Source organism: Rhipicephalus sanguineus, chromosome 3 (genome assembly GCF_013339695.2).
Source record: "Rhipicephalus sanguineus isolate Rsan-2018 chromosome 3, BIME_Rsan_1.4, whole genome shotgun sequence".
Classification (NCBI taxonomy): domain Eukaryota; kingdom Metazoa; phylum Arthropoda; class Arachnida; order Ixodida; family Ixodidae; genus Rhipicephalus; species Rhipicephalus sanguineus.
The window spans coordinates 129363267-129381737 of NC_051178.1; the positions used below are offsets into that span (position 1 = coordinate 129363267).

Sequence of the window (18471 nt, forward strand, 5' to 3'; positions counted from 1 at the left end):
GGGCACCACGCAATCCTCCCGGCCACCGGAACGTCACTGGACGCCACGTGCTTGAGACCGGATGTCACGTAACAAATGACGGATGACCGCACCAACTAACACATTTTCAGGAGGATGCAAAGCACGTGAGCCGCAGACCAGCGTTCGGTAAGGCCGCAGGCGAACGGCGGTTGACGGCTGCAAACACTGTGCTCTGCACACATCCGGAAGGGGAGCTAGGTGACCCGCAATGGCGGGGAAGAGATGTGCATGGGCTGCTACACGCGACCACATGCTTGCGGAGCAAACCAACATGCAGTATTCGCGCATACGAAGAGCCTGTGCCTCCAGCAATATACATGCGATAAAACACGAAAACGATATTATTGACCAATATTATCGTAAGACACGAAACGGGTCAAGCAAGAAGATTGGCGATAACAGCGTAATTTTCAATGACGCGCGTTCCGAGTCCACGAGAGTGGTGTACTTTACCAAAGCTTTGACTGTACATGTCAGTTGGGGTGCCGCGACGGATCAAAGCACTTTGAAATTCGTTATGTCACATGGACGTATCAGCTCTAATGTAATATATCGCTGTGATATATTACACGGCGATAAGTGAAACTTGACTTCACTGTTGTAATGACCATATGTTACCAGTATAAAGTGATAATGTTATTCTCTGTATCTTCCCGCAATGAATGAGCAATACTAGGTCGTTTTAGTATGGGCGAAAGAAAAAAGCAATGATTTAGCTTTAGCGTGAGCATTGCATGCACCACACTGCGCATGCTCAGAATGTAAACGCAGCCAAAGCCCTGTTGGCGCATAGGCCAACACGACAGAAAAGTTTGGAAACAATCGTTATTCTTTTGATTTCCTTGCTTTTCTATCTGCAGATAATTAGACAGATGGATAGTAATGCGCCAAAAATAGAATTACCCGCCATGGTGGCCTAGTGGCCATGATGCTCGACTGCACACCTGATGGTCGCGGGATCGAATCCCGGCCGTGGTGGCCGCATTCCGATGGAGGTGGGGAATGCTTGAGGCCCGCGTACTTAGATTTTGGTGCACGTTAAAGAACACGAGTTAGTCAAAATTTCCGGAGTCCTCCATTACGGCGTCCGTCATATTTGTAGCCGTGCAGCCAACCTAAGTTTTCATAGCAAGACAATGCCGTAAGGTACCTAATTTGGCGCAAACTAGCCACCAAAGGCAACCTTGGCCAAAACTTATTACAACGCACACACGTACAAAAGGAGGAAAAAAGGAAGCAAAGAAAAAAGAGCGAATCATTAAGAAGCTAAAGAAGCGGTGTTCCATGACGGTCTACGCTGCGCAATAGGCGCCAAAAAGAGAGTTGTATTGTCGTTCTGATAAGAAAGCACAGGGCGTATGCGTATTCCGAAAACGACAAAAGCATGTGCGTTTCATTCTCGAGAGCGATGCTGCGGCCACAGCTCGTGCGTGTGCCTCCGAGTGAACGCAATGTTGCCGTGGTTCAGCGTCGGACTGTACGCGGGGAGCCTCTCAAATGGAGTCAAATATTGCGCAATTGTTCCTCTGGCCAGTAAACGTCTGGTTATTACGTTAAATAGCCTTGGTTTGTTTCGTTTATACAGTTGTTTGTTGTCACGATTCTTTTTTCTTCTGGGAGATTGCTTTTCTCACTGGAGCGTGCTCTCCACGCAGGCGACGACGAGGTGCGGGTGTGGCTGACAGTTCCGAGCAGCGCGCTTCTCGAGCCGCTGATGAGCTCATCAGCGGCGGCGCTCGGATGCCGCTCATCCAAGAAGAAGACGGTTCACTTCGCGCTGCCCGGTCGCGTCATCCGTCCGTTGCAGTGGCGCGACGACGTCATCTGGGCGCGCGTCGAGCCCATCAAGGGACGCCGGCACGCGACCTCGACCGGTGGCCACCTGTTCCAGCCTCCCGCGACGGAGTCGTCGCCGACGACGGTGATCACCGCGGAATGCACCACAACACCCCACCCACGTGCACCGACGTAGCCCCAGTAACTGTTCCTCCGTGGACTCAAATTACGCCAACACGTCCTCGCAGGAGGACAATCAGTCGTCGTCGAGCGGAGACTCCGTACCGGTAAGCATGTGCCAAGTCATAACAGACACCAGAAGCGGATATGAAGAAAAAAAAAAAGGAAAAGTTGGAGTGAATTTGGGTAGGCTTCATTTCCTGCCATGTAGGTCATATTTTACGAGACCGCTGACATATAACCTTTTTCCGCTCGCTAATTTTGGTCGTTCTTTCCTTCTCGTCGAGAGGCACCTTCAAAGCGCAAAACTCAGTCTACTTCAAGGGCCGGCCGCGCTTCCTTTTGAGAGCTACTTCCACCCACATTGCTTTATTGTCGATGTAATTCCGTCTGTTTCCGATGGGCTTTCAGTCGATACTACACCTCAACAGACACACGCGCCAGCTTTTGGTCTTCTGAAGACTACAAGTGTGCTTTCGTAATAAACAACGTAAAAAAGGACGTTAGACTTGGAGGAATTAATAAAGGCGGCAGCTTTCCTGAGGAAGAAAAAGAAAGCTATTACGCAAACATAATATATAAAGTGCCCTTACAAAAGGTTATAAGACTACTGGCCTATATAGTTGGTGCCAGGAAATGCAAGGAGCGTCCCGGAAAGGACGAACGGGGCAAGCACTCCTTCTAATTCCTAAGGGAAGCGAGAGGCTGAGTAGCGAGAACATTGCGAAGAAAGCCCACAAGAGCAGACAGGCCAGAGGAAACCAGAACTGCACGAATGGCACAATGCAACTTCGAAGATACAAAGAAGAAAGATTCGCCCAACACTTTAGTAATGGCAGGCCCAGCCTGATGGCCCAGTGAGACAGTAGGTTCTGCAACACAGCACTCTCGCTGCCCATGTAGGAGGTACTCCCAAGTTAGGCCTGCTACGGTCTCGGTGGACATCACACCTCGAATAATCTGATAGCTAGGGCACTGTACCATTTGTTTCATCTGCGATCTGCTCGCTCGGGCGGAAACGCTCGGCCCTGAAGCAATGACTCACCTTGAAATGCAGGCGTTCAGGGAAATTACTTCTTCGGTGAAAGCAAAGGCTACAGTTGTGCAAAGGCGTATTTGCTGCCGAGCATGTGAACAGATTCACTTGAATTACAGTCAAGGTTGATGCAATGTGTAATAAAGCAATGCAGTGACTCACTGAATTGCCACGTGCCAATACAAGCACACACACACACACCCACACACGTGTACACGCGCGCATGCGAGCATGGCAACAAGCATGTGCACACACGCGCATGCAAACCTTTCAGATGCCTTATCACGCAGTCTCCGTTCTCCCAAGTGCTCCCTGCGCAAATAATTGCAACTTCGCGATGCCCGATGATAGCCGGCCATTTCCTCGCACAAAGAATTGAATGGCAATTCCTAACTTGAAATCGGCACTGCGCTCGGTGACATAATTCTTTTCTCGCTTTATGGCGAAACGGCGTCAGTGTTTCCTTCAGTCCATTCGTTCCGGCAATTTCGCGTGCTCTCGTCCTTTCTGGCTTCGGCTCGCCTTTCGACGAGCCTGTCGTTTGCGACTCGCAAACTCGTTTCGCTTCTCGGGGGAGCTCTTGCCAAGAAGCTCGTATTCTTTGCCCACTTGCACGGCTGTCGCGGAGCCCGCAGCAATGGGATCTTTTTCACCCAAATCTCGTGCTCCATCCTCGACATCATTTCTGCTATTACTTTTAAAAAACTTGTTCTGAGGTGCACAATTTCGCCTTTAGAGAAGAATGCGATGCATGAGTACAGCGCGGCCGCGAGAAAGCGTACAGGTGGCTTGCTTTACCGGCTGCCAGCTGGCGCTGGGAAAGCGAAAGAAAAATAAGAATAATGCATCATTTATCAATGTTTGTCGCAGTCAGTGCGCATCATGTTGTCCTTGTTGAGGTGCTTCTTAAGGTACTTAGCTGAATGCTCATTCGATTAAGTTATGGCTGAAAAAAAACAAGAAAAACATCCCGATGGCGAATAGATTGAGAATCGCCAAGCGCGGAATCATGTTCAACAAAAATGATCGATCGAACTCTCGATCTCGTTCCGGATTGTCAAGGGGAATTTTAAGCCTCACCACGAAAAAGAAGTATTAGAAATAATCAACTCTTTCGTGCTACGAAAACTAATATAATGTATATGCTGAGTAGGCGTACGTAATTTGTAGCTGCATTTTCGTTGATTACTACAGTACTTGAATTTCAGACTTTTTTTCTTTTTTTTTTCGTTTCAGAATATCGTCATTCTTACCTGTTCCGGACAACGGTCAATAGGTAAGTATTCAATAAGCTGCATGGATACAGCAATCATTATAAACAGCTGGTTCATCATAGCCTCACGCAAAAAAGAAAAAAGAAAGAAAAAAACGCGTATAAGCCATGTAGCTGTGTTTTATGGTTAGGCGTCCTAACCTGACGACAGAGATTATTGCATGAATGGCGGATCCTGAGGAACATTGACTGATCCTATTTTCGCTATGACGTCAGAAGACTAACTCATAAATATTTACGTTTCATCCATTAATATTTCTTTTCTTCGTAAATTAACAATCCAAGATACCTAGTAAGTCAGTCTTCGCTGTCGCGATACGGATTTCTTTTTACGTACAAATTTTGAAGCGTTATCTATCCTCTGCTATACTGAGCAATCATTTCTGCTTTAATTCCGGTATAAACGAAAATACGATGATTTCGGTGCATGGGACAGCATCTGAAAAGGCGCCAGTAGCCTCAGACGCGCTTCTCATTAAAAATCGTCTTAAATGCGTTCACATTGCGTGTGTCAAAAAATGAGTTGCCTACCTCGCCTATGTCTTTTTTTTTTAATGTAACGTACAGTTAACTTATTTGGTTCATTAGGTCAGCTTTAAAGGCTAGAAAACGACGAAAGACTATGCTGTGGCAGCCACCGCAAGTGTACATAGACTTAACTTCACTTTTATCCAACTTAATCTACAGTACTACTGAGGCGATTCAGTTTAAAAAACTTCGTATCCAGAATAATACTGCTAGTCGGTGTGCTCTCGCTCTTTTGAGTGGAAGATATATAGATATATATATATATATATATATATATATATATATATATATATATATATATATATATATATATATATATATATATATATATATATATATATATATTATGTGTGTGTGTGTGTGTGTGTGTTGTACTGCGAAAGTCTCTCAATTATGACGTAAAAATACGTCTCAGAAATATATTTACCAAAACGTTTTAACCCGTCTTACTTAACGCGCGCTTTTATTAGCTGGCACTAGCTAAAAGTCAGTAGCAAGATTGATTATGTAATTAATGAGTGGCCACCGTATATACCACTGACATTTCTTACAGTTCACATCGGTTCTGAGTCGACATCTGTCGACAGCAACCCTAGTCAGCAAAGCAGTCGAAGTGACTCCGACTACCAGGTGAGCAATGGTCTTCTTCGGGATGAGCATGTGCTCGAAGTTATGACACTTGTGGGTGACTCTTACCCTTTCCCACTTACGCTTTCATTCTCTGTCGCTTCATTCTTCTCGATCTCACTTAAGATAGTATAGCAATTAGGACAGGAATGAAAACAATAAGCTAGGGATTACTCGACCACTGCCTGACCGCATTAAATGGTTTAGTCAGTACGTTAATCAATCAATCAATCAATCAATCAATCAATCAATCAATCAATCAATCAATCAATCAATCAACCAATCAATCAATCAATCAGTCAATAAATAAATAAATAAATAAATAAATAAATAAATAAATAAATAAATAAATAAATAAATAAATAAATAAATAAAGGTTTGTTCGCGCATTTCATTTTATTGCCAAAGGCTTAGGAGGAGGCTAATCGACAATATCTCGAAATATCTATCTCGTGGCTTGCCTGGCATGTTGCTCTAGCTTAATGTCATAATAAAGGAAACGATTAGCACATGACATGCGCTTGCGACAATAACACACTCCACTCAAACATACTGCCAAGCACACACAATACAAGCATAGAGTCAAACTTTATGTTCAGTGCTTCACATAAAAAAGTTACAAGTCGTTGTAAGAGATGCTGCCAGTCTTAGGCAATCCTTGGAGAGACAACTGAACCCAGAATGGCTTCGCGTGTTATTTGTTTCAAAAAAAGGGGAGTTGGCTTTTTTTTTTTTTGCTTTCTCAACGCCCCAAGCCACACGTGTTGGGAACTACCAGTGAGAATGTTTAGTGACACCTCATGTCAACGCTCGAGTTTCCACGAGGTTCAGTAACACGTTACGGTTGCGCTGAATAGGAAGAGTGCGAGACGAGTGCGAGAGCAAGGAGCCGTGAACGAATACATTGTTTTGTACTCCGCGCTCTCTCTTTTTAAAAAGAAAAAAAGAAAGGGAACGGTGCGTACATTGTCTTCTCCAGCCCGTAAAATCAGCCAACTTGACGGACGTTTCGGCGAGAGAGAGAATGCAGTCCCCGTGACGTAATGAGCCACGTGAGCACTCCAAGCGGGGGTGGATGGTAGCGCTGGCTCGCCGCGCTGCGGTCCACACGAATAAATATAGTAGCGGCTGCCCCACTTTTATTTCTCAAGGTCGTGCTGTATCACGCGAGCCGTAGCGCACAACCGTCCTAACTGGATTGCGCGGGCTAACGGTCACACGTGTTGTGCGTTGTGGATGTGCATCTGTCATACCCCGGTGTCGTGCTGCAGAAGGTGAGCCAGTGGCAACGCTTCTCGGTGAACTTACTTTAACTTAGATGTCTCAACGAAGCTTATGTCTTTCCGTGGACAACATTGCTACATGTTTACTGTAATGAAATATAGAACCGAGCCGTGGAAACGTTTTCTGTGGGACCGCTATTCCGGACTTTGTTATGCAGTCAAATCGAAACGCGCGGGCGTGAAATCAAGCTACTGTTTTTTACTAGATAGAAAAAGATTTCAGTCTTGCTGTATAGACAGAAGGCTCTTTTATTGGAAGGCAGATATATTTGCTGGTCTGAAGATGACCGCTGGAATGCTACACTGCATATGCGAGGGCGACTAGGACTTAGCAATACATATGGTACATCCATAAGTCAGCAGGAACAATGTGGTTGTCAGTGTTGACTATGAAAGTTGACAATCGGCAGCATTGCGCGCGTAGTTGTGTGCATCGCTGTCGTCGCTATTCAGAAAAAACTAAAGTCAGTGTATGATGAAATGAATACCGGTTCAAGTGAAAAGGAAAGCTAGGGCCAAGGATCCAACCTGGACAATGTAAAAATCGAGGTTTCCATTAGATAATCACGTACTGATGTCTAGAATAGCATCTAGATAACCGGACAATTTTTGAACGATTAGGAACAACTCAAATTATGGATCTTAACAAAACGGCACATCAGGTTGTGAAGGCTCCACTGAGAAGTAGGTGTGTAGTAGAGCACTGCACGGGCCTGATTTTTCGGCCCGGCCCGGCCCGGGCCAGGGCGTACATGAACGAACCCAGCCCGAGCCCGGCTACTTATCATTACTTATCATTACTAAACTTATCCAGGGCGCGCGTGTTCATGATCAGGCCCGGCCCGGGCCCGCTAGAGGATATTATTTGTTGATGATGATTGTTAATGATGCCTTGCGCTTTGTAGTGCGTAATCGGACAGAAAATCCGGCGTGTACATGCATCGAAGTGATGCTTTGCCGCGGTGGTAGCTCAGAGCTTAAGCTGTTTAGCTAAATTCCTACGACCATGGCGGCCGCATTTCGATGGGGGCGAAATGCAAGAACACCCGTGTACTTATCTTTAGGTGCACGTTAAAGAATTCCAGGTGGTCGAAATTAATCCGGTCTCCACTACGGCGCACCTAGTAATCATACCGTGGTCTTAGCACGTAATACCAAGGAATATAAATGAAATGTTGCTTATATGCACAAGGCAAGTCATTACAATAACAGTATAGTGAAAATAAAACATAGCATCAAAATTTATTTAAAGAAGTGTACAACTAACATGAAAAAGCGGATAGAAGCAAACCCGGGACATTTTCTTTAATGCTGTTTTGTACACTCGCGTTGGAAATATTAATTACACATTTTTTTAAAAGAAGCTCATGAATAATAATTTGCTGCAGCGCGATAAAAAACGTTACCGTTATATATGGTGAACAGCCACAAAAAGAAGATGAGATATAAATCGTTCATATTCTAACGTCGTCACGGAAACGTTATCGCCATGTACAATATAATTATATAATCAAGCTAATTGGCACAGAATGCCTTAGACCATGCAAGGCATAATGTTCGCATGTGCTCGAAGGCCCGACTTACAGGCCTTTTAATGAGCGGGCCCGAGTCCTGCCCGGCCCGCAGCGTCAAGCCCGGGCCCGGCCCAGGCCCGCACATTCAAGCCTGAGCCCAGCCCGGGCCCGCCAGAAAACGCTTCGGACGGCCCGGCCCGGCCTGCGGGCCGGCCGGGCCGGGACGGGCCCGGGCTTTCGGGTCGGCCCGGGCCCGTGCAGTGCTCTAATGTGTAGGGAGTCGGGGGAATGGGGGGGTTGGACTAATGTACCTGATTATTTCAGTAATGCGATTCTATAATATGCGCCTAAATCTAAACACACAAGCGTTCTTGTATGCCGTCACCGTTGCTCGGGAATTTATCGTGTAAATTCGTGTGGAGCTGTGTGTGGTCTGAGTCACCGTGGCGGGACCCCACGATGACACAAAAACTGCCAAAGGGTTAGGACACAAATGCCGCATTAGTGAACGCGAGCAGAAGTGTGGCTCTTTGCCACCAAATAATGGCGTTCACTTATGCGCTCAGCACAAGAAAGTTTACGCCAAGATAATGAAGTAAGCGCCTATTTTCAGTGTTGAGGACTAACTACTCGCTGTCTATTGATTCTACATGCTCGTTTTTGCATGTAAAGTTCAAAATCGTTCATATTAAACGAATTGTGACGAAACAATTTTTAAGTATTCTCCCGTTGCAACGTCAGTGGCTGTCTACTTTATGATGTCAGGTCGTATTGAATGTATGGAGTGAGGCTCTTATCATCCTGAACCAATTAAATATGGAATGCTTCAAGAGGTTATTATTACACTTAGCGCAAAATAACACGGACAAAGTGAAGTGGTGACATACACAGCGCAGACTATCAACTGAAATTTATTGAAGAACATTCACATACATATACACAATGAACAAGACACGTGATGAAAGAATAAAAACGAGTTTTAGTGGCTAGCACTCAAGTAATCTATTTCGATAGGGTGCAACACTATCGGTGGCTTCGCGACACATGCTTCACCACATCTGTAGATACAGAACGCTTCCTCAATTTCTCGCTCCGTTTTTCCGTTAAATCTTGCTAGCACACTTGCTTCCGTCAGCCTGGGCGCGCAGCCGCAGTCCCTGCAATGAAGCGAAAGGTTCGAACATGGTGGCCCATTCAAAGAGGCTCTGTGGTTAAATAACCTATTATTTAAGCAGCGCTCTGTCTGCCCGACATAGCTTTTCCCACAGGACAAAGGTATGTTGTAGACCACTTTCTTACCACAGTCAACTAACTTTTCTCGGTGCTTGACGTCGCACCTGTAGTTCTCCCGACCTTGCCTCTGTAACTTCATATGCACCGCCGGGCAAAGCTGGCCAAGCTTCCTTCCACCTGAAAAAACCACATTACACCCATACCTGGCCCCTACCTTTTTCAACCGATGAGACACCCGATGAAGGTACGGAATACAAACAAAAGGACTGCTGTCGTTTACCGAACGCTTTTGTGACCCTCTCGTTTCCTTCTTCATTTTCTGGTAAAGCCTTTCTCCAAGGAAGGCCAAGTGCGCGTGCTCCGGGAACCTCGAATCCCTAAGGCGCTCCACCTGTCTCGCCCAGCAAAACGTTGATTTTTTAGACGGAAGCACATCTCGCTCTGTGTTTCTACTCCAGCCTATATATCTGTCAACGCTATAAGGACTCCGACGAAACAAACGCTGTGCGATAAGCATATGAAACACATCTGCACCACAAGAAAACTATAAATTATCACAACACGTTGCTGGGCTAGTTGGTTCATATCCTGCGAAATTGTAACAGTGCAACCCAAGCCTTTCGATCAAAAATAAGATTAGTGCGCATTTACCTGTGCGCTATGAATCCTGCGTGTGTGGGCCGGATCTTACCAATTTCCGCATACTTGGAAAAAGCAAGAATACCGCAGTACGAGAATTAATGGAGGCCCACTTTGTCTATGCCTGATGCCTGTATCAGCGATACTTCACTGACACTGCGCAGAGCGGAATTACAATTCTTTGAAGCCATGATTACATAAGCACGTGGTTATGTCTGTTTATTCAGCGCACATGTCTTTGCGCACGTGGCTGTGCTCTATTAAAGGGAACCTGTCTTATTCAAATAAATATGGTCGCCATTCCTGTCCTTGTTTCTTCGCCTCGTGTTGCGTTGTTACCATTTTGCAGCAAAAACTGTAATGGACACCGCACTTCTATTTCGCAAGGAACCCAAGCAAATTTCAGCAAAAAAAAAAAAGAAAGTAGAGAAAGTGAATGTTTGATAAACACCATTTTCATGACTTTCTCGAAGTCTGGTGTATTATCTTTATGCGGCACTTACGATAACCGGCATTACGAGATAACCAACGAAATGTATGCATGTGCACAGATGCACGTTAGTAAATCTTTCTGTATATATTCTTTGTGTCGAGGTGCAGGGACGTAATCTTTGATGAAAACATTTTCCGGAATAAAGTAACCAAGCTGCGTTTCACTAGAGCATGGAGCAGCGTTATCATTGCAAGTAAAACTTTTTAAAGAGCTTTTTCTTTTTCTCTGTCTTTATCGACGTAAGTTGCAAGATATATGGGCTCTCTTCTTTTAGTATGACTCCTTACCGTGATACAAGTCCGCATGAAACTTCGGTTTTCTGTGCGAAACCTGAGCGTGGCGGAAGTACGGGAAAAGTACACCGCACAGATAAAATCAAGCGGGATTTGCAGCGGTGCCTTTATGCACAATATTTCATTTTCTTCGTTGCATAATGCAACCCACCCCCCTCACATATTTTCCACCCTGATTTCGAGTAACGTCAGAAAAAGAAGAAAATGGCTTTCGCCTTCCAGTCGTCTTATATAAGTGCATAAGGGACCCTGTGAGTTTTTTTAATATGACCGCGTGGATTTCTTTACCGTGCATCTCAATCTAAGCATACCAGCGTTTTCACATTTCGCTCGGATGTAAGTGCGACCGCTTAGTCCGGAACCAAACCCACGGCTGCAGTTCAGCAACACAATACCGAGGCACAACCGCGTCGAATGGCACTGTGAATACTGGGCAGCGAATGGCAGTAATCGGTCGGCTGTACAAAAATATTTAGAAAGGTGCCCGTTTGCTTTCAGTCATGAAGCTGCAGGCATAGTATGTATATGCGTAACTGTAATTTCTCCATCACTAATTGCGAAGAGGTACGCTGTAAGAGCGAGCGTGCTGTTGATTGAATTAATGTTGTAATTTTGAACCAATTTTCAAAGTATGCAATAGCGTGGCTCAAGTTGACTTAGCAATGTCTGAGGAATGCTTGGTCATTACGTTAATGCCTCTCACTTTGCTTTATTTCTTTGTTGTTGTTTTTTTGTTTCGTGAGAGCAATGAACAGAGACACTTTTGGTTGACAAATATTCAGACTTCTTTAATTGCAATAACTGCGGTGCATACAACATAAAAAACAACAGCAAAGTGTTCCCTGAAGTGGACTGTAATTATCATAATTATAAAACGACACACGTAATTTCATAATTATGCAAGCTCTCGCGGCTAAAATTTGTATTCGCTACGTTTAGGAACACATCGTTTCGCAAATGTGCAGACAGCAATTACTGGAAACGGGATCGGTCATTTTTAATTACGAAAGTATTTAGGCATACGGCGCCGCTGCCAATGTCAGCACCCCGGAAAAGCCCTTATTAAATTTGTTGAGGATGATATCTAATGAGCATTTTGTTATGAAAGACTTTATGTGAATCATTGTAAGTACAGGAGGAGGTCTCACGATGCAGCTGTCAGGGGGACCGCATGTCAAACAACGAAACAGCGCTTCAAAGAAAGCATACGCTTTCTTCTTCTTTTTTTTTCACCGGCTCACGGCTCTTTCTGCACGCATTCGCGGAGAAATGTTTTCGTCACGGCGCTTGTCACGTCAAAGTCAACGGCTCTCCAAGGTGACCTTCGATATAGAAACCTAAGGTTTCGCCTCCAAATCGCTGAGGGGAACAACTCCCGCAAGCGATAACCTGAGAAAACTATCTCGCAACAATCATGATACTGTTGCAAACGATTGTTTGGACCCCACACTGTGTGTGCAAAACAAAAGTCATGCTACTTTGAGCGTGCCGGAGTAAACAACAAAAGAACGTGTTTTAATTAGCATCGACATATTTACACAGCGAAAAATGAACGAGGACAGATGAGAGGACACAACACGGCGCCTGTGTTCCTTTTTGCGCTGCGTAAATATGTCGATGCTAAATCAGCACCTAACCTAAGCCACCGCTCTATCGTGCTTTAGTTGGCCCTAACTTGCTCGTATTTCAATTGTCCATGACTGTACACATCAGTGATATATTTCGGTTGACTTCAGTATCTCAAGCACATACACTGCACGACAGAATAACTGCAGTTACAGCACACAGACGTCTGCATGCGATCCGTGTGTTCCTCGAACACGTCAAATGCAATGCCCAGCACATGCCTTGAATTCATCTTCAGCTTGAACACACTTTCATTACGCGCAACGCTCTTGTAGCACACAGATTTTGATGTTTTGAAAAAAAAACGTACAGGAAAAAAAAGCTAGCTTCGTATTTTGATGAGATGGGTAGATTCAAGAGCATTGACTTTGAACTTGTAGTCTGAATATTCGAAATTTTCGGATTTCGAATCGAAGATTGCTATATCCATAAATACAAATATTTTTCGAACAGTTTAAAGATATTTTAATATGTCGACTGCCCGCTACTAAGGAAAAAGCGATGCAGAAGTACGATGATTTTACTGTCTCCGCGGGACACATTTATAAAACATGCGTTTACGTAAGCAAGCAGGCTACACTTGACACGGATGATGAGACGTTACCGGTATCAAACCGGACGTGCGTCTGGTTAACCTCCTTGTCATTCCTTGCTTCTCTCTCTCTCTCTCTCTCTGCTTGTTTGTTCCTGATGCTCAGTTCGTTGTTTAAATGCTAAAGATACGACTACTAGGACGTGAACACCATTTTATATCAATCGTAAAAATTACTACTCGATTTGTATAATACCGGTGTCGCACGGTGCCCTGCTGATCGCGATAGAGCGCGATCAGTAACAAATTTCTCAACAGTGATTGGCTCCCTTTTGCAGCTTGCATAGGGAGCCTATTGCAATCGTGAAATTCGATCGGGGCCAGGCCCGATCGCGATCAAAATGACCGTGTGACACCGGTGTAAGACTATGTGTCAAAAACCACTTTTCCCAAAACTACGCAAGTTACTACAAGCAAGTTAAATGGAGGCATCACAGAGCATACTTTCATGCTCCTTTGCAGAGCAAGAACGACAGTTCTGAGTTGTCTTCGATGACCGAGGGCTCTCCGCTGCCTCCACCGTCAGCACGGGGCCAGGACCAGCGGACGGGCGGCAGCGGCGATGTCCCCGCGGCCCTGGCATTCGCCCAGCGGCTACAATGCTCCGAGTGTGTACAATGCGCCCTCATGGAGGACGCTGTTCAACGCTTGGAGGCCAGCCGAAGAGAGGCGGGACTGAAGCTGCGAAGCTACGAAGCGCAGATCCGCTCGCTTCAGCAGGCGAGTTCCCGTGTATTGTACGCACGTTGTATAGCCGTAGTAGCGTGATCATTCTGTTCACCGTGAAAGAAAAAGTCAGTGCTCATATGAGCTTTGATTTCGATCATCATTGCTGCTGTGCGTTTGTTGGCTCTGGAACATATATTGTTCGAGAATTTCTCGAACACGCTTCCCTGCGTTTCCTTTTCGTCTATTTCTCACTCTCTCGAACGCGCTGCAGTAATGCTGTGTAATAGGTGAGGAATAGTCATAACAGCAGCATGACGGTCCGTGATAACAGCGTTGCCGCAATGTCACAACATTTGACTACTGTAATGCACACGCGTTATCGAACTGTTCTTTTCTTTGCTTTACTATTGTTTTTATTCCATGTTTATTTCTCTGGGTAATCAAAGAAACATTTTAATGCCTTCCTTTATGTAACGCTTTTGAGTCCTTAAGAGGAAAATAAATGGCGAACCCGCACGCTCACACCTTTTCCACACAAATCACTTCTATGATATAGACAGACCACCTCAATTTCTGGTGCGTCTTGAGATAATTATGTCACAATGTGGTGACTAACAGTGAGGGACGACGTCCTTATGTGTTGTCCTTATTTGCACGAATAAGGCATTGATGAACAGAGAAGGATCATCACGGATAAGGTGTAAGCACCCGACGCTTCCATTCGAAATAGGAGCATTATAAAACGATATACGATTCCCGCCACCGAGAAACGAGTCATCACTGACGGACATTGTGACGCGCACAGATGCCTAGCGTCCACCTTTGACCTCAAGAAAACAAAACAATAAAGAAGCTTGTTTTTTTAATCTGAAGAAATGCATTTGCAAAAAAATTGAACATCTTGGACTGGGAAGTTCTTTTGCGAGCGTCTTCGTTTCCAGTTTTTAAAGCTCGCACCCTCACGGGCCAGTGAGGAATGAGGATGACCGTCCAACGGCAGCAACAGGTCGGCGGTAGCTCGTTGGTGCCCATCAAGGGGGCTCTCATCATTTGCGCGAGCGAGCGTGCAGTTGGCGCAAACAACGCTCGTCAATTCGGTGGCTGGTCTCCGGCATCGTCGCCGTTACGTCGGCGGCGCGGGAGAGTGTGGGCGTGCGCACGCGACACAGTTTCTCAACTACGTTGGTTTTAAGCCGGCCGGCCGGCCGGCCTCTCTCGGTTGCGCAGGCGTGCTGCTCGGCGGAGGCGACGCTGCGTGACGAGAAGGCGCTGCACGCCGTGACGCGCCAGGAGCTGGGCCGGGTACTGGACCGGCTCAAGTTTTACACGGGATCCAGGATCGCCTCCTCCTCTTCCTCCTCGTCGGCCGCGCTCAAAGATTACAGGTGTGTGTGTGTGTGTGTGTGTGTGTGTGTGTGTGTGTGTGTGTGTGTGTGTGTGTGTGTGTGGGTGTGGGTGTGGGTGTGTGGGTGGACACCGCACCGGGTGTGAGATACGCTTTCGGTGCTGTAGCGGCGAACGGAGAGGAGGGAACCTAGTGGTGTACGGTTATGGTAGTATGGTTATGCAGCTCGCGCCAACGATGGAGGAAAACAGCACGGTGGCGTGGTGGCTGCTCTATGCTGATGAGTATGACAGAGGGAGAGACGAGGTGCAAAGGCTGGGAGGTTAACCACGCACTCGCTTGGTTGGCACTTGGGGTGGGGGAAAGGGGTATTAATAGACAAGGTAAAGAAAAAAATAAGAGTAGAAGAAATGAAAAGTTAGCGTGCCTAACTCGTGCTGTGAAGTCGTTGGTTCGATTCTCGCTTTCAACGTCTGCGTCTCAGTGAGATTATTATTATTATTATTATTATTATTATTATTATTATTATTATTATTATTATTATTATTATTATTATTATTATTATTATTATTATTGTTATTACTTGGCTTGAATACATAGAAAATACGACTACAGGCTGACAACTGCTACCTAAAGAGGCACAACGCCTGCCTGCTCCTTCAGGGTAGGGGGAAACAGAGGAAATAAAGATATTGGGAAGAAGAGGAACGAAAAAGACAAAAACACAGACGTACACAGAAATAAGTAGGCACATGGAAAAATGTCTATAAACGCGAGGCCAAATCGGTATTGTTTAAGAAAGTATAGTAGGGCTCGATGGGCCTGGCCATGCCGAGCAGCACAACCTCCCGGGAGCAGGCAATCATCAAGGTGTAAGAACAGAGTGCACGCACGCAGTGTGTGCAGAACCGCATTGCGGTGATTCGCGAGGCAGTGTCGTTGAGATTCGTGGCAATCACGCCTAACATCTGTCTGGTGGATGCCTAACGTCTGGTGGACGCGCACTGATGGTCCAAGTAGTACATCGTGAGTAACATCGAAAAGCGGACAGGCATTTAAAAAAAAGACAATAAAGACAGCGACATTCATACATTGTTACCCCAAAATACGCGTAATCTTAAGCAGCTAGCCCGGATGTTAGTTAGGCCGGCATACATGAACTGGAGCACAGGTTCCTACTCGTTTTCGTTGTATCCTCACCAACGACTGGCAAGATTCATGTTCTGAGCAAAGTTTTTATAACGCGCTATCAATAATTTGCTATACAGGCATATGTCCTTGGAAAATGACTTAACCTGTTTAGACGCCACCTATGAGAATTGGTCGGTAAATGTATCAAATCGATATAACGTTATTTCAAGGCACTCAATAGTCTATTACAACAAAAATAATATCATAATATGTTAATTTATGTTGGTTATAGTAACTAATCCTAATTAAGTTGCAGTTAAATATCTATTTATCGTGACGTCATTGATGCTCTGTCTTGGCATAAAGAGGTTGAAATCTCAGGGTAGTAATATAGTGCAAGTTCATTTTTTAAATGCGAAGCATTTCTTAGCGAACTTCTGCGACTTTGACCGTATCTATCTATCTATCTATCTATCTATCTATCTATCTATCTATCTATCTATCTATCTATCTATCTATCTATCTATCTATCTATCTATCTATCTATCTATCTATCTGCTATCTATCTATCTATCTATCTACTATCTAGCTAGCTATCTATCTATCTATCTATTATCATCTATCTATCTATCTATCTAGCTATCTATCTATCTATCTATCTATCTATCTATCTACTATCTATCTATCTTCTATCTATCTATCTATCTATCTATCTATCTATCCTAGCTATCTATCTATCTATCTATCTATCTATCTATCTATCTACTATCTATCTATCTATCTATCTATCTATCTATCTATACTATCTATCTATCTATCTATCTACTATCTATCTATCTATCTATCTATCTATCTATCTATCTATCTATTCTATCTATCTATCTATCCTTAATCTATCTATCTATCTATCTATCTAGCTATCTATCTATCTATCTATCTATCTATCTATCTATCTATCTATCTATCTATCTATCTATCTATCTATCTAGCCGCCTACGACTTCGTGCTCTCCTGGTCGCTTGGTTAATCGAATATGCACCAAAATTGGTATGGCGTAACATGACTGTATGACGAACATAAATTCATTTTTTGGTTATGTGTGCTTTGAGCAAAGAAAAATTATACTTTATCATGGCTCGCAGGGAGCGGCACGCCGAACGACTCGCCGAACGTGGTGGTGCCTTCAGCAAAATGATCATATGCAACAGTACACTTCGGAATGAAGTTCAATGAAGACAAAAATATTATGCAGGGGGTTCAATTTATCCAAGGCTCGATATATCTCGCTCTTTCGTTGCCCCTAGTTGATACAAATAGCAAAAATAAGCGGTGTACACAATCGCGTACATAGCGTGTCAAAGGGTTAAGTACGCTCTGCCCGTGTTCGCGGCTCACTCCGGCCAAGTGTGGTACACTGTAGCGAAAATCGCTCCTTCTTGCTACCCGTAATGTGCGTCGCTGTCGGTAGCCCTCATTAAACAACACACGATAAAGGCTGGCCCAACCAAAGGAGCTGTTGCAGATAAATGAGAGAATAATCGCATTACGCGTTGGGTTGTGAAAGTGCCGCCGCTCGCTTTAATCCTCATAGCAAGATTTCGAAATATGGAGCGATATAGCCCGTCTGCATTTCGTTATTCTTCTTTGCTATATATATATATATATATATATATATATATATATATATATATATATATATATATATATATATATATATATATACTATATATATATAATACTACGCAACATCATAACACCCATGTGACCCCCCTCCCCGCTTTCTTTTGTGCAGGGCGTTGCGGAATACGACGAACACGTCGCAGACACCCTGCCTCAGTTCAGCACAATGGAACCGGACGTTCCGGAAGAACAGAGCCGGCATGAAAGTGTGCGAATCAAAATGCCAGCATATTATCAGCATCCAGCAGACAAGGGGGTCCCACAACTCTGACATTGGCGTTCAAGTCAACCTCCTCGCGAGGTCAATAGATGATCGGCCGAAGCTGTCTGCAAAGGTAAGCTCGCCCCAGTATAATCCTTCTAGGCCCCTCCATATACACTGTGAAAATCTCCGCCTTAAATCATCCGTTTAATTATGAAAATCAACAACATCCAACCACTGTTGCCTTGAAGACACAACATTAAACAAAAATTACTTAAACAATTTTACACTAACAATTTATCCCTGGACTCATCTCCATATCTACTTTTT

The 18471-nt window shown here is 44.6% G+C and overlaps 1 protein-coding gene across 1 annotated transcript in view; it reads left to right on the forward strand.

Annotated features, from left to right (window-relative positions):
* LOC119387124 (uncharacterized) overlaps positions 1-18471 on the forward strand; it is a 58044-nt gene that overhangs the window by 3032 nt on the left and 36541 nt on the right. Inside the window, exons 3-8 of the mRNA XM_049414130.1 lie at positions 111-147; positions 1677-1942; positions 2046-2084; positions 13577-13851; positions 14854-15168; positions 18052-18274. Coding sequence (XP_049270087.1) covers positions 111-147; positions 1677-1942; positions 2046-2084; positions 13577-13851; positions 14854-15168; positions 18052-18274 — 1155 coding nt within the window. The remainder of the gene's footprint in view (positions 1-110; positions 148-1676; positions 1943-2045; positions 2085-13576; positions 13852-14853; positions 15169-18051; positions 18275-18471) is intronic.